General features: G+C 33.9%; 1 protein-coding gene across 1 annotated transcript in view; it reads right to left on the bottom strand.

Moving 5' to 3' along the window:
* The window catches only part of LOC129218903 (collagen alpha-3(IX) chain-like), a 266,021-nt gene that overhangs the window by 63,381 nt on the left and 189,401 nt on the right, over positions 1 to 13,239 (bottom strand). Inside the window, exons 14-15 of the mRNA XM_054853223.1 lie at positions 12,510 to 12,569; positions 6,709 to 6,759 (exon numbers count right to left, since the gene is read on the bottom strand). Of these exons, the coding sequence (XP_054709198.1) occupies positions 6,709 to 6,759; positions 12,510 to 12,569 (111 nt within the window). The remainder of the gene's footprint in view (positions 1 to 6,708; positions 6,760 to 12,509; positions 12,570 to 13,239) is intronic.

The raw sequence follows: 13,239 nt of genomic DNA, 5'->3' as shown, positions 1-13,239 counted from the left end.
TTTGTTTAAAGTTTTGTCAATGTGAAGGATATTTTAATTTTGTTTTGCATTGTATTTGTAACATTTGAAGGTCAAGTGCTTCACTGAATGACTTTTAAGGCGATAAGGGGCTTTCAGATGAGTAAAAATTGGTCAAACAAACGTTTTTTTCATTCATTATATTTCTAAAAATTAGACCTTTAGCTGAACCGTTTAAAAAGAAAAAGAACTGAATCAGTGGAAAACTGGCGAAGCTATGACACTTTTTGTAGGAGCCACGCCCCCTTTTTTTTTACTAAAAAATGCATTTAAAAATGCATATAAAATGCATGAGTAAAAAAAAAAGCATAGGGTCTGGTGGGGCAAAGTGGTCATAAAATCGTAGGTTTTCAACTTAAGTAGATAATAAAAACAATAAATTCTTTAAACACTTCAACTTTTTTTGTTGTTATTTTACATTGCATTATTAAAGAACACGGTACATTGCATTTCAGGAAAAAAATATTGAATTTAAGTAGTTTTATAACATTTTCATTTCCCTTTGTATTTATGACCACTTTCCCCCACGGGATGGGGGAAAGTGGTCATAGCATGGGGTAAAGTGGTCATAGTTTAAAAAAAACTGCAAGACCGTTACAAATAACCCTAATTTTTGTATATTTCGGTTATTTTTATAGTTACAAGTATATGTACGAGTATATACGGGTATACACGAGTCTACTATACGTGTCGTGTAGACATGAGTAAACATGTTCATATATGAATAGATACATATATACATCAGATGCATGCACAAATGCACATGCCTACTCAAGTATATACGTGTATACACGAGTGTATACACGTATATACTCACGCATGTATACGTGATTACCTATAGGAGTGTATACGTGTCTACACGAGTATATACGTATCACATGTATATGGGAGTAAAGCGTAGAAAAGAACATCATATGCGTGTTTTGCGCTTGTATCTCGAGTATATGCGTTCATACCTGAGTATATACGTGTACAGTCGACGTATATACGCATATATAAGTGTACATACATACTTATACGAGTATACACGAGTTAATTCGTGGATATATCCAGTGCGTGTTTGTACGTGTCTACTCACGTAAATATATATGAAAGCACGAGAATAATCGTATGTTTACGTGTAAACACGATTATATACCTGTTGGACGTATATACGTGCATTTACGTGTATACACCAGTACATGTATCCACGTATATCCACGAGTATATCCGCTAATATACATGTATGCTTACAGAATGAATCCAAGATTTTTTGCAAAATCTAAGTGGTGTGAAAGGGGAGGATAAGAAGCAAAGAATCATAAGGAACTTATGGTCGCTGACGCGCTACATGCACAAAAGGTCAGAAACTGACGTTAGCAAAACAGGTCACAAATTTGTTACACAAAGATGATTTTACCCGACATTTTAGTTTTTAAGACATATTTAGAGCAGTTGTTAAAAGTTACGGCCTGTAGTAGTTCTAATACACGCATCGCAACGAAGATGCAGCCACTGATGAAAGTTTTTCAAAAGTCTCGTAATTGCAACAGAGTGATTGCGATGCATGTATTACATCTGCCGGCCGCAAATTTCATCAATAACTTTAAATATTTCTTAAAACCTAAAAAGTTGTGTAAAATTGTCATTGTGTAATAAATTTGTGACATGTTTTACATCCATCAGTTTCTGGCTTTGCGTGCATGTAGCGCGTCAGCTTTGAGTTTGATTCTGGATGTTTCTTATGATTCTTGCTTCTTATCCTCCCGTCTAACACCTTTTAATAATTTGACCAAGAGTTTAGACTCACCCTGTATACATGTATATCATATGCTTGTATGCAAGTGTCCACTCGAGTACGTCCGCGTATATACGTGTCTCCCTGAGTATATAATTGTTCGTATATACGAGCATATAAGCAGGAATATACGTGTATAGTCGAATGTATATCCGTATAGATAAAAATACTTACAGGTACCCAAATACGTGTTTATTGGTGCATTTATGTGAATACGTATATATACGTGCCTACACGAGTATATGCGTATACATACGCATATACTCATATATTTCACCCTGTTTATTGTAAAAACAATTCATATTAAGTGAAATTAATGTTTAATTTATATCTGCCTTATACTTAAAGATTTAGTGACTTTAGAAGAACAATATTCGTTATTCCTAATATTATGACCACTTTACCCCATCTTACTTAAATTGTTCTAACAAATTATTCAAAATAGATTCAGCTAACTGTTAATGAGTAAGAGTTCTTGAGACATGTAGGAAGCTTCCTGTGCAGTCAATCTGTTCATAATTCTAACAAACAAAATTTCCCAAGGAAGTTAAAAAAGGTGTTTAGATTTTAAGAATTTTCATACTTACACAAAATATTTTTTTTTACCAAATAAAATTTTGCCAAGTGTAAAATTTTGTATTCAAAATATAGTTTATAAATGCACTACCCTAAAATAAAATTTTCACATTTATTCGAACATTAATTTCCAAGCTATAGCCATTTATTTGAATTATGACCACTTTACCCCATTGACCACTTTCCCCCACCAGACCCTATAATATTTAAATTTTTTATACTAATACCATTTTAAATGAATCATAAGACCTTATTTGTGGTGAATTTGTATTTAAAACTAATTTGTTTATTCAATAATGAAATTGGCAATAAAACAGAAAATGTTGATTTCCTCAAAACCTAATTTTCGCCATAATTACAAAATTCAAACTGCTCCTTGCAAACGAATTATTATTTCAATTTGCTGAAAATTTTATGCCAAGTATTTAAGTGGTTTGTTAACATTTTGTTATGAAAGATTTTTCTCTTTGATTAGTTTTGATGAGTATATTTGTTATATTTTATTGAAATATGAACATATTTTATCGAAAACGTCTAGTTTTTGGCTTTTTTTCTCATTATTTATCTTTAAGACAAAATTTTGAAAAAGTAATTCCAACGTCCTAATTTCGGTTGTTTTATGTATCATATTTTGCTAGTATTTTATAAATTTGATGAATTTTCGTTTGCAAGGAGTAATATAACAAAAGCGTTATAAAATCTAAATTTAAATTAAAAAAAAAATAAATTTTTAAAATAATTCAATGAAATTTTATATTTGAGTTAGTGTTAGCATCATGTAAATATGCTGAAAATTTCAAAGAAATTCATTGAAAATTACTTTAAAAAAAATTGAAACCCCCGTATCGCCTTAAATTTAAAAGACCCGAAAGGCAAAGTAGCACTTGCTCTGCTACTTTAAGTAAGAATTGAAAAAAGTGTTAACGTAAACGAGTTAAAAAAATCGAAAATTGATTTTATATTTTAAAATTACATCCAGTAGCATTATTATTCTTGCATATTATCCTATATCTACGCCGTATTTGCTGCGGAAGTTATTCAAATTCAAATTGAAAGAAATTAAAAAAAAATAATTTGAATGTAATGACATTAAAATGATTTCAAATTTTATGATAGTCATATTTGCGATAGGTTTTTGAATATATTTTTTATTTTTACTGGTTTTGCTTATGCTATGTCGGTAGTGCTGCGAACTTTAATGATTCAAGTGTCACCAAATGAAAAATGATCAAATAAGCTTTGTGCTAAATTATGATTGAAATGAAAAACCAACGTAAATAAAGCACGGATTATCAAGAAAACGCAGCATATAGCTATTTCAAGGCTGCAATGTTGCTTCTTCATCACTGAAAAAAGCTCAATCTATACATATAATAAAATAAGATGTTTGTGTGTGTGTGTGTGGCGCGCATCCCGGGAAAACGGTAAGGCCTAGAAAGATGAAATTTGGTATACAGGTGTAGTTTTTGCTGAAGTTGTGCACCTCGGGCTTCGATTTTTGATATTTTAATTAGAAAAAGTGTTATTGAATGTTTTATGTGATTTTTAGCACTTTTTAGTACTTTTAACCTCACAGACCCCGAACCAATCGCGCCAGACAAATATTTTTTGCACTACAGGGTCGGAAATTAAATTTTAAATATGATGAACAAAAAAATTTTGAAAATAGAGCAATTTTTGTATTTTTTATAAATTTTTAAAAAAACCTTTATTTTGCATTTTTTTCTGGCTTTTATATTTTTCTAATATCATCCTGCGAGAAGTATCAAAGCCTCATTTCTAAAATTTAAGTTGGTAATAGTAAAAACATTTCACCCTCTTCAGAAGAAAAAAGTTCTTAAAAATACGCAATAGTTTTTTTTAAACCATTTTTTTAATGCTGAACACATCATGTCTTTCCACGCATCAGTCGAAAAAAGCGTTCTTCAATCATCTATGGCTCTGACGTCACTACTTGGATTTCGATTCGTTATTTACGTCGGAATCTTAATCGCAAACAATGTTAATCTTTTTTTTTTTTTTTACTATATAGCTTACTTCTAATTTTATGACGTGATGACCACGTGTTTTTTTCGGCAGCGCTTGCTTTTTTTCTTTCCTTTTTTTTTGTTTTATTTAGGGATTGCATTTATTTCTTTTTTCATTCTCTCTCTCTCCCCCCCCTCCCCCGCAAGCTGGACGTTTTGTTGTATCTATATTACGTTACATTTCATAGTTGTGCGCATTTAAGTCACTAAAAACAGCGAGATTTTTTTTTTCTTTGTCACTTACTTTACTTTGTTACTTTTGGCACAGTACGGGGAATTTCGGAGATAACTTTTTTCATAGATAAAAAAGCGGTTTTTTGAGTGATCTTTGTTTTTATTAGGAAATGAGCTGGGAGGTTAAAATAAATAGAGATGGATAAGAAATTTTAGAGATAGATCGTAAAGGTAGATAGCCGCCGAAGGCGTCAATCTTGGCGTAAAAATGTGAATGGAACAAAAAAAGATAGAGATGAATTGATTAATACTGCTGCCAAATTTATTTAAACAGCCGCAAAAGGCGGCAAACTTGAATTAAAATGGTAAATGACAAGTTAGCCAAGCAGCCGCCGTAGGTGGCTGCTTGCATAGAGAGGTGAATGGCGTAAGAAGGGCGAACTAGCTGGTCGCCGCACGCGGCTAGTACACAATAAGAAAGTCTGAGAGAACTTGCGACTTTCTTGTTTGTGTGTCGATCTTTTTGCACTGATGAAGAGACACCACTGTAGCCTTGAAATAACTATATGCTGTATTTTCTTGATACTGTGTGCTTTATTTAAGTTGGTTTTTCATTTTAACTAAGTGTCACTAGTGCTAATACGCAATTATGACTTAAAGTTCCTTAATTAATTTGTTACCTACAGGAAGACCTCTGCGTCCGGGGAGACCTCTTTCACCTCTGGATCCGCTTTCTCCCTGAAATAGTTGTTTCAATTTTTACTACATTGCAATTGAAAAATATTTACGCATTACAAAAACATGTTCCTTGATTTGTCAAATATAGTGCTCAGTAGTTTCAAAAGTATTTACCTTTGCTCCGGGTAAACCATTAACTCCAGGCACCCCTTGAAATCCTTGATCTCCCTGAAGTGTAAAAAATTATTTAAATATGTTACCCATATTCACAAAATGTTATGAAAAATAATTTCAAATCTGATTATTGCTCTTCATCTCACTTTTACATAGTAAGATTTTTAAGAAAGCAACACACGTGTAGCAAAAATATAGCTGAATGGCTGGCAAAAATATTGTGAAATGCTTTGGATCAGAAAATCTCATGCAGTAACTTTGCGGCAAAAATTCATATTGTAATCTTCTTTCCGATTTATCCAATCAATACAGAATGCTCATTTACGATGTTTTTGCTTTCACTCATATATTGTTTTACGTGATTCTTTTAAATCATTAAATCGGAATTTTGACCTGAGGTTATTTTAACCTCAAAAGTAATGTACTGTCTACCTCTGGCAAGTTGAACTCCTCTGCCCGACCGACTAAACGAGTCGGGCGAACGAACGATTGCCCGACCGATTCCACTAGTTGAAATAGGGGGGAAGAAAAACGGCTTAAGAACTTGTGGATTTAGTTTGCAATGTTATTGCCCATTTGGCGAACAATATTACTATTCAGGTAAGAAGTAGCAAGCGATACAGGATTTTCTCGCCAATTAAAGGGTTGCAAAGGTAGCTCAACTCTGCGCCAAACAATTCCTCTTACTGACAGCTCTCCCTTGAAAGAAATAGACTTGCTCAAGGCCATAGCTCAACTTCATAGAGGCGAACAGTAAAGAATGTAATGGCTTGAAGTAATTTTGTTTGAATGGCTTGAAAGTAATTTTGTTTATTTACAATTATAGTGGGAAAGTTTGTCACTAGTTGAATGAAAATGCTTCTCTTCAGCATCTACTATCATAAAAATGGTCGGATCATCAAATAAAAATTTAAAAAAAAAATTAAACAAGTTGAACTTAAAGTACGATTGCTAAAACGAAATATTTTCAGAATTGAATTAGCTATTCGTTAGCTATTAGAAAGTTCGTTATGATACCTATTGAAACTCTATCAATAGCGATGTTACAAAATAGCTTAAATACCGAAAATTGTTTTTTTTTATAAATAAACTATCATTTAATTCTTTAATGATATTTTGCATATCCCAAGAAAACAAAAAGAAGAGAAGCAAAACAAACGTCCTTCGATAACTTGTACCTATCTTTAAAATGTTGTTAATATTTTTGAATTTTCCAGAATGCAACAGAAATTTTGCAGTCTTTCAAAAGTCATAAAAGTTATAATTATATAAAGTAATAATTACAGGTGGTCCTGGGGGACCAGGGTCGCCTGGTGGGCCAATAATAGGTTCTCCCTGCAAGAAAACAATGGATCATTTATTAGGAATTCATTTATTGAAGTTTATATGAACATGATAGTAATACTTTTATTGTTATTAGCAAATACTTCTTTATCACTCTGTAGTTAAAACAATTCAAACATGTATAACTTATAGTTTCGAAAAACGAATTTTTCTATACACTAACTGTAAAGTAATAAGAATTCCATAAAAATCATATCTGCGAATATTACCGAATATTACGTGTATTGAAACAAGGTGTTTGTATTGCTCGTTTCCCAGGTAAAATGTAAGGCTGAGATACATGAAATTTGGTACACATTCTTTCCGAAGATGTGCATTTCGAAAACTGATTTTCTGTAAATAAGTTAGAAAAAAAAATTCGCCGGTTTATGTGAGTTTTTATAACTTTTATCAAATTTAGCCAGAGCTAATTGTTGCGTTAATGTAGTGTTACAAATAGAGAGAATCCATTTAATTGCTTTCTAATTGATAAGAGTTTAACAATGAAATATTCTTCAATAATTTAGTTCAAATTAGAAAGAAATATATTTCGTTGTGAGTTACGCTATGTATCTTGCTATGAAACAATGTTCACCGTTAATTGTGATGGAGACATACAAAATAACTTTCTGTCGTCTGTTTCGATTCTTATCAGGTTCAGTAAACTATACGTGTCTTTATTATTTAAGTTAGTATGTCTTTATTGTGCACTATATGACCAAAAGTATTGGTACACTTTCGAAATTCCACATTTTTGCGGATTTCACGAGAAATAAGAGACCAATTGCTCTGTAATTTTTTTCATATAAAAGATACTCCAGCTGTCTTTTTCCAATAAATATTAAATCTGCTATTCATTTAGGGGACCAGCAACAAATTGAGAAAACAAGAAAAGGTTTTTGATCATCCTTCATTGTAAATAGCTGGGAATGAGCAATAAATTTCAGAAAACAGTTAACGAACTATCTAGAATTTATTTTTATAGTTTCGTGAAAGTTTTTCGTGAAAGGTTTTTGACTCATAACACGCAGAGTTTTTCGCCAAACATTATTAAACTTTCAGAATATTTGACAGCATGCAAGAAAAACATAATAACAAAATTTGAAAATAAAAGATTGAAAATTTAATGAAATATAAACGCTTAAAGCAATTAATTTTCACTGCGCATTAGCGAAAGATAGCAATTTAGAACCTTCATAATCCAAAGTCCAGATAGATCATGCAGCCAGGGCCGCGCCGTCACTATGTGCAAGGTCGTGCGGCGCACGACGGCGCCAGAGTCAAAAAGGCGCCGAGCTCTACCAATCAAAAATGCTCCAAATGGAGGAAAAAAATCTCCAACTAAAAAAATAAAATTGAACTTTTCGGAATAAATGTAGCAGTGAAATTATACTGCGTACTAAAACAAGCAATCTCCTTTGCTGCCTATCTAAAGGAAAAATTATTGCCTTGTTGTGTCTAAATATGCTATTCAAAAGCGCAATCTTTTACACTGAAAGCACATGATGCTTATAAATGCACACATTAGCATTTTTCTTCATGTGTGGAGCCATAAATGTTATTTCGCTATGTCTTTAATGTCACAAGGTTGAGCATTTTTCTTCAACTATTTATGTATTAAATTAAAGAAAGAGGCACCATTCTGGTTGCCCCACCCGTGCCCCCCCCCAGCAGAATGCTTAGTTGAATGTTTTTCAAAAATATTTACTATTAAAGGGGGGGACACATTTTTGAAAAGCAAAGTGATTTCAATACGGAAAGAATAAGGCTTGTTGGGGTAAAGCTTTAATTTCTTTTAAAACTTAATACTTTTAAAAAGAAATCTTGGAGTTAAAAATTATCAATAGTTTCAGCTAAGTGATCAACTACTCCTACTCCGTCCTATTTCTTTTCTTTTTTTCTTGTTATTACTATTTTTTTCTAGTTCGCTTGAAAATAAGAAAGTTTTCAAAATGCTACTCTTCTGAATCCTCCCCCCCCCCCAGCATTACGGACCATCTCAAATTTCGTTTCCAGATCTTCAATTTCGCAAAATTTTGCGAAAGCTCATGAATTCGAAACAACATTGCTTGAAACTGCGTTCGAAAATCAGTTAAAATTGCGTTCTTAGAGCTTCAATTTCGAATGATTGCCAGTCCTAATGATACCAAATATGGTCTTACAATCGCGATTTTAAGACTTCAATTTAAGAAAATATTCGAGCAAAGCCCTTCGAACTTCCTTCGTTTAATGTAATCAAAAATCAGGTTTTTCAAACATGACTTACGAAAACTTTAAGTTAGAATAGCCTCTGAACCACTTCTCTTAATACCATAAAATACTGCTTAGGCTTTTAGGACTTTAATTTTGAAAAATTTTCCATTGGGAAACTTCAGAATTCCTTCCTTGTAAAAATCTTCAAAGTTGTCTACAGTTGCGCTTTTGGAAGTTCAATTTCAAAAAATTGGAGGAAAGAAAATTAATTGATTTCTGTCTATAAAAAACCGATCGAGTAGAATCTCAGAGTTCCATCCCTTATTCTAACGTCAATAAATGTGGCCTATAATTACGTTTAAAGGGTTCAACTTCTATAAATTTCCGTGGAGCCCCTTGTACCTTTTTCCTCCATAATACCACCAAAGACGGTCTAAAACTGCGTTTTTCAAACTACAAGTTTCAAAAATTTCTCAGGGAGAAACCCCGGACCCCTCTTATTAAAAGAGAGATTTTTTTCAATTTGTGCCCCCCCCCCCCACACCAAAAAAAAAGAAAAACTATTTTCTAGTTGCGCTACTGCTCTTGTTGTCATCTTTTGACTGTCATAAAAGTTTTGTTAATTGTTTATCACTTAGAGATTTAGATAGATATTCAAAGTGGCTTTAACTTAGATATTAAAATATTTTCTTCTTCCGAAACACGTTATTAGCACAACAGAGGAGCTGCTGAACTCGGAATAATTTCGAGATATGAAGTAAAAACGTACACCATATTGCGGAATTAAATATTCACGCATTATGTTTTTATAAACTAAATGCCAAGAGTTTTTTTTTTTTTTCCATTTTATATTATTATTATTTATTAAGACATTTGCACGACTGCGCCAAACAGGCTTGGCGCGGCCCTGCATGCAGCTCATAAAAAATTCCAGCTCGATATCTTTAAAATTTAAAAAGTTCTCAGCTATTTAATGCGCCGAGTTTCAATAATTCTTGAATAGGCAACGAATCGTGAGGGATCATTCGCAAATAGCCAGTTTTTATCATGAAATACTGTGCACGATAACAGGAAAGTAGCCAGCTTAAGAACGATCCCTTACGATCCGTCGCATTTAAAAGAATTATTGAAACTCGGCTCATTAGATCGCTGATAACTTTTTAAATTTTATAGATATCGAGCTGGATTTTTTTAATGATTTGCAGGATCTACTTCCGCTTTGGATTATGAAGGATATAAATTGCTATGTTTTGCGCATGCGCCGTGAAAATTTAATTGCTTTAAACACTCATATTTTGTCCAATTTCAAATATTTTGACTTCAAGTTTTACTATTCTGTTTCCCTTGTATGCTGTCAAATGTTCTGAAAGTTTAGTAAGGTTGACGGAAAACTCCGCTTGTCATGAGCCGAAAACCTTCAAATAAAATTTCTATTTTTGAAATAATTGCTTATACCTCTGTGGGTATAGGAGATACCTTCACGAAAATATAAAAATTAATTCTATATAGTTTGTTAACTTATTACTGAAATGTACATGTACATTTTATTCCTAGCTATTTACAATAACGGATAATAAAAAACCTTTTGTTTTTGTTTTCTTAATTTGTTGCTGGTCCCCTAAGAGAATTGTAGACCTTATTTGTAGACTTAATTTGTAGACAGTTGAAGTATACCATTTATGTGAAAAAAATATAGAGCAATTAGTCTCTTATTTATCCAGAAATCCGTAAAATTGTGAATTTCTTAAAGTGTCCCAATAGTTTTAGTCATATAGTGTACACTGGTGTGCAAAAATTAAGGACGAAACGGTTTTTTCAATATAACTTTGTACAAAAGCTTTCCAAAGCAACACATTTAATACCGTAAGATCCCCAATACGTAAGGACATGTGTAATGTAAGCAACACTTACTAAAAGAAAAATCAGAGGGATAAAAAGAAGCTTTATTGAAAAAGTAGCTTGGAGCGCAATGCGACTGAAGGCCGAAACATCCCTGTGATGGGTGTCCAGAAAGAAACATCCATTCTTTAGTAGGGGATATGATCTCCCCCGACTGCTAGGCAGGTTTCACAGCGTCTGCCCATGCTGAGAATGAGGGTGTCAATGAGTTGTTGTGGCATTGCTGCCCATTCGTCTTGCAGCGCCAATCGAAGCTCCCGAATCGTTACTGGTGGTAAAGTACGAGCTGCCAAGCGTTTGCCTAGAAAATCCCATACATGCTCGATAGGATTGAGATCCGGAGATCGTGCCGACCAATCCATACGTTCAATATCCTCACTCTCTAAGAGCTGTTCGGCAGCTACTGTGCAATGACGTGGTGCATTGTCGTCCATGAAAAGGAACTGCGGACCCATAGCGCCTCTAAAAAGACGCACATATGGAAGAAGGATCTCGTTACAATAACGGGTCCCGTTGACTGAACCTGCGTCGAAGATGTGAAGGTCTGTACGACTACCAAGCATGATGCCTCCCCAAACGAGAACACCACGACCTCCATACCTGTCCCTTTCAATGATGTTCGAGGGATGATTGCGGCTTCCCCGCTCTCTCCAGATGAGTATGCGATAAGAATCGCTACTCAGACTGAATCTGCTCTCATCTGTAAAGAGTACTCGTCCCCATTCATTGTCTCTCCAATTCCGGTGTTCCCTGTACCACAGAGAACGCCTTCTCCGATGGGAAGGTGTTAGAGGTACACACCGTATAGGGCGTCGTGCAAACAGATGACCACCGTGCAGTCTTCTGGCCACGATAAAAGGCGATATCGGTCGTCCAGTCGCCTGTGTCGTGTGTCTAGCGATTTCTCCCGCTGTCTGCCGCCTGTTTCTTCTGGCCTGTAAGACAATATACCGGTCATCTGCGGGTGTGGTTCCTCGTGGACGACCACTACTGAACCCCCGGAAAGCTATGCCTGTAGTTTGAAATTGTCTCCAAAGTCGTGAAACGATGCTGTGAGCAATTCCGAACTCTGCAGCCACACTTGTCATACTGCGGCCTTCTTCCAATTTCTCAATGATTTGACCTCGGGTAAAAGCATCCAGATGTCGTCTAACAGATTGATTATTCGCCATTTCTCTCTGAGGCAGCAACTCTGTGTTTAAGTTCTATACGGCGTGCAATCTCTTTGCCAGAAATACTGATCTTACACCGACAACATGCTTTATACTACTCACACTCCCCCATTACGTCTGCCTGCATATCTGCGCATGTGCTACCATACATCACCTAACTTAATCTCCTGATTGGCCTTTCTGTCCGATCTTCGTTCAGCTGATATGCTAATTTTTCGACACACCAGTGTATGTTATACGCTGGCTATATAAAACAAGTCACATAATTCAACATCTCATTATCCAAAGAGCAGAGTAATACGGTTTTAAACGGTCGGAAAGTCCCATAAGCAACATTTTTCTTTCAGAGACTACATGAAACAACAAAGAAGCAATGATAGGCTGCTATGGGGGAGTTAAAAATTTGTAAATATCGCTTCACTGAAAAATCTACATAAAATTACTTTTGCTAACTAAATATACACATTATTTTTAAAGGAAAAATGTAAGATACCTTACCAATGATCCTTGTCCAGGTCGTCCCGGTGGACCTCGAGGGCCTACTAGACCTGGAACTCCCTAAATAGATTTAAAACATCTGTTTTTAATAATTTTTAATGCAAAACTACAGAAAAAGTACCTGAAAGATATTCAGAAATATAAAGAAATATTTGAAACTACCATTGCAAAATTTGTCAGTTAACCTTGTTTAAAAAAAATTTAAAACAGTTACATTTTAGTAAAATTATTAGGTCAACAAAGTTTCAAACAGGCGTTAATTGCTAGTTTTAAGAATGCCTCAATTTTAGGCTTTCGTACTAAACATTAACTGATGTCAAGTATAAAACTTTTGTAAAAAGGGCTTATCTTTCTTTTTCTTTTTTTGGAAATCTCTATTAATAATAAAGCTGAAAGTCTCATTGTCTGGATCTCTGTCCGGATCTCTGTGACACGCATAGCGCCTAGACAGTTCAGCAGATTTTCTTGAAATTTTACACACAATTAGTTTGTAGCATGGGGGTGTGCACTTCGAAGCGATTTTTCGAAAATTCGATTTTGTACTTTTTCTATTACAATTTAAGGAACATTTTACCCCGCAAATTATCGTAACGTGGAACTGTAACATGGGCGAGCAAATTAACATACATAATATATAATATAATATATATATATATATATATATATATATATATATATATATATATATATATATATATATATATATATATATACATATATGAATACAAAA

The sequence above is a fragment of the Uloborus diversus genome, chromosome 3 (assembly GCF_026930045.1).
Source record: "Uloborus diversus isolate 005 chromosome 3, Udiv.v.3.1, whole genome shotgun sequence".
NCBI lineage: Eukaryota > Metazoa > Arthropoda > Arachnida > Araneae > Uloboridae > Uloborus > Uloborus diversus.
This window is presented reverse-complemented; position numbering and strand designations above follow the sequence as displayed.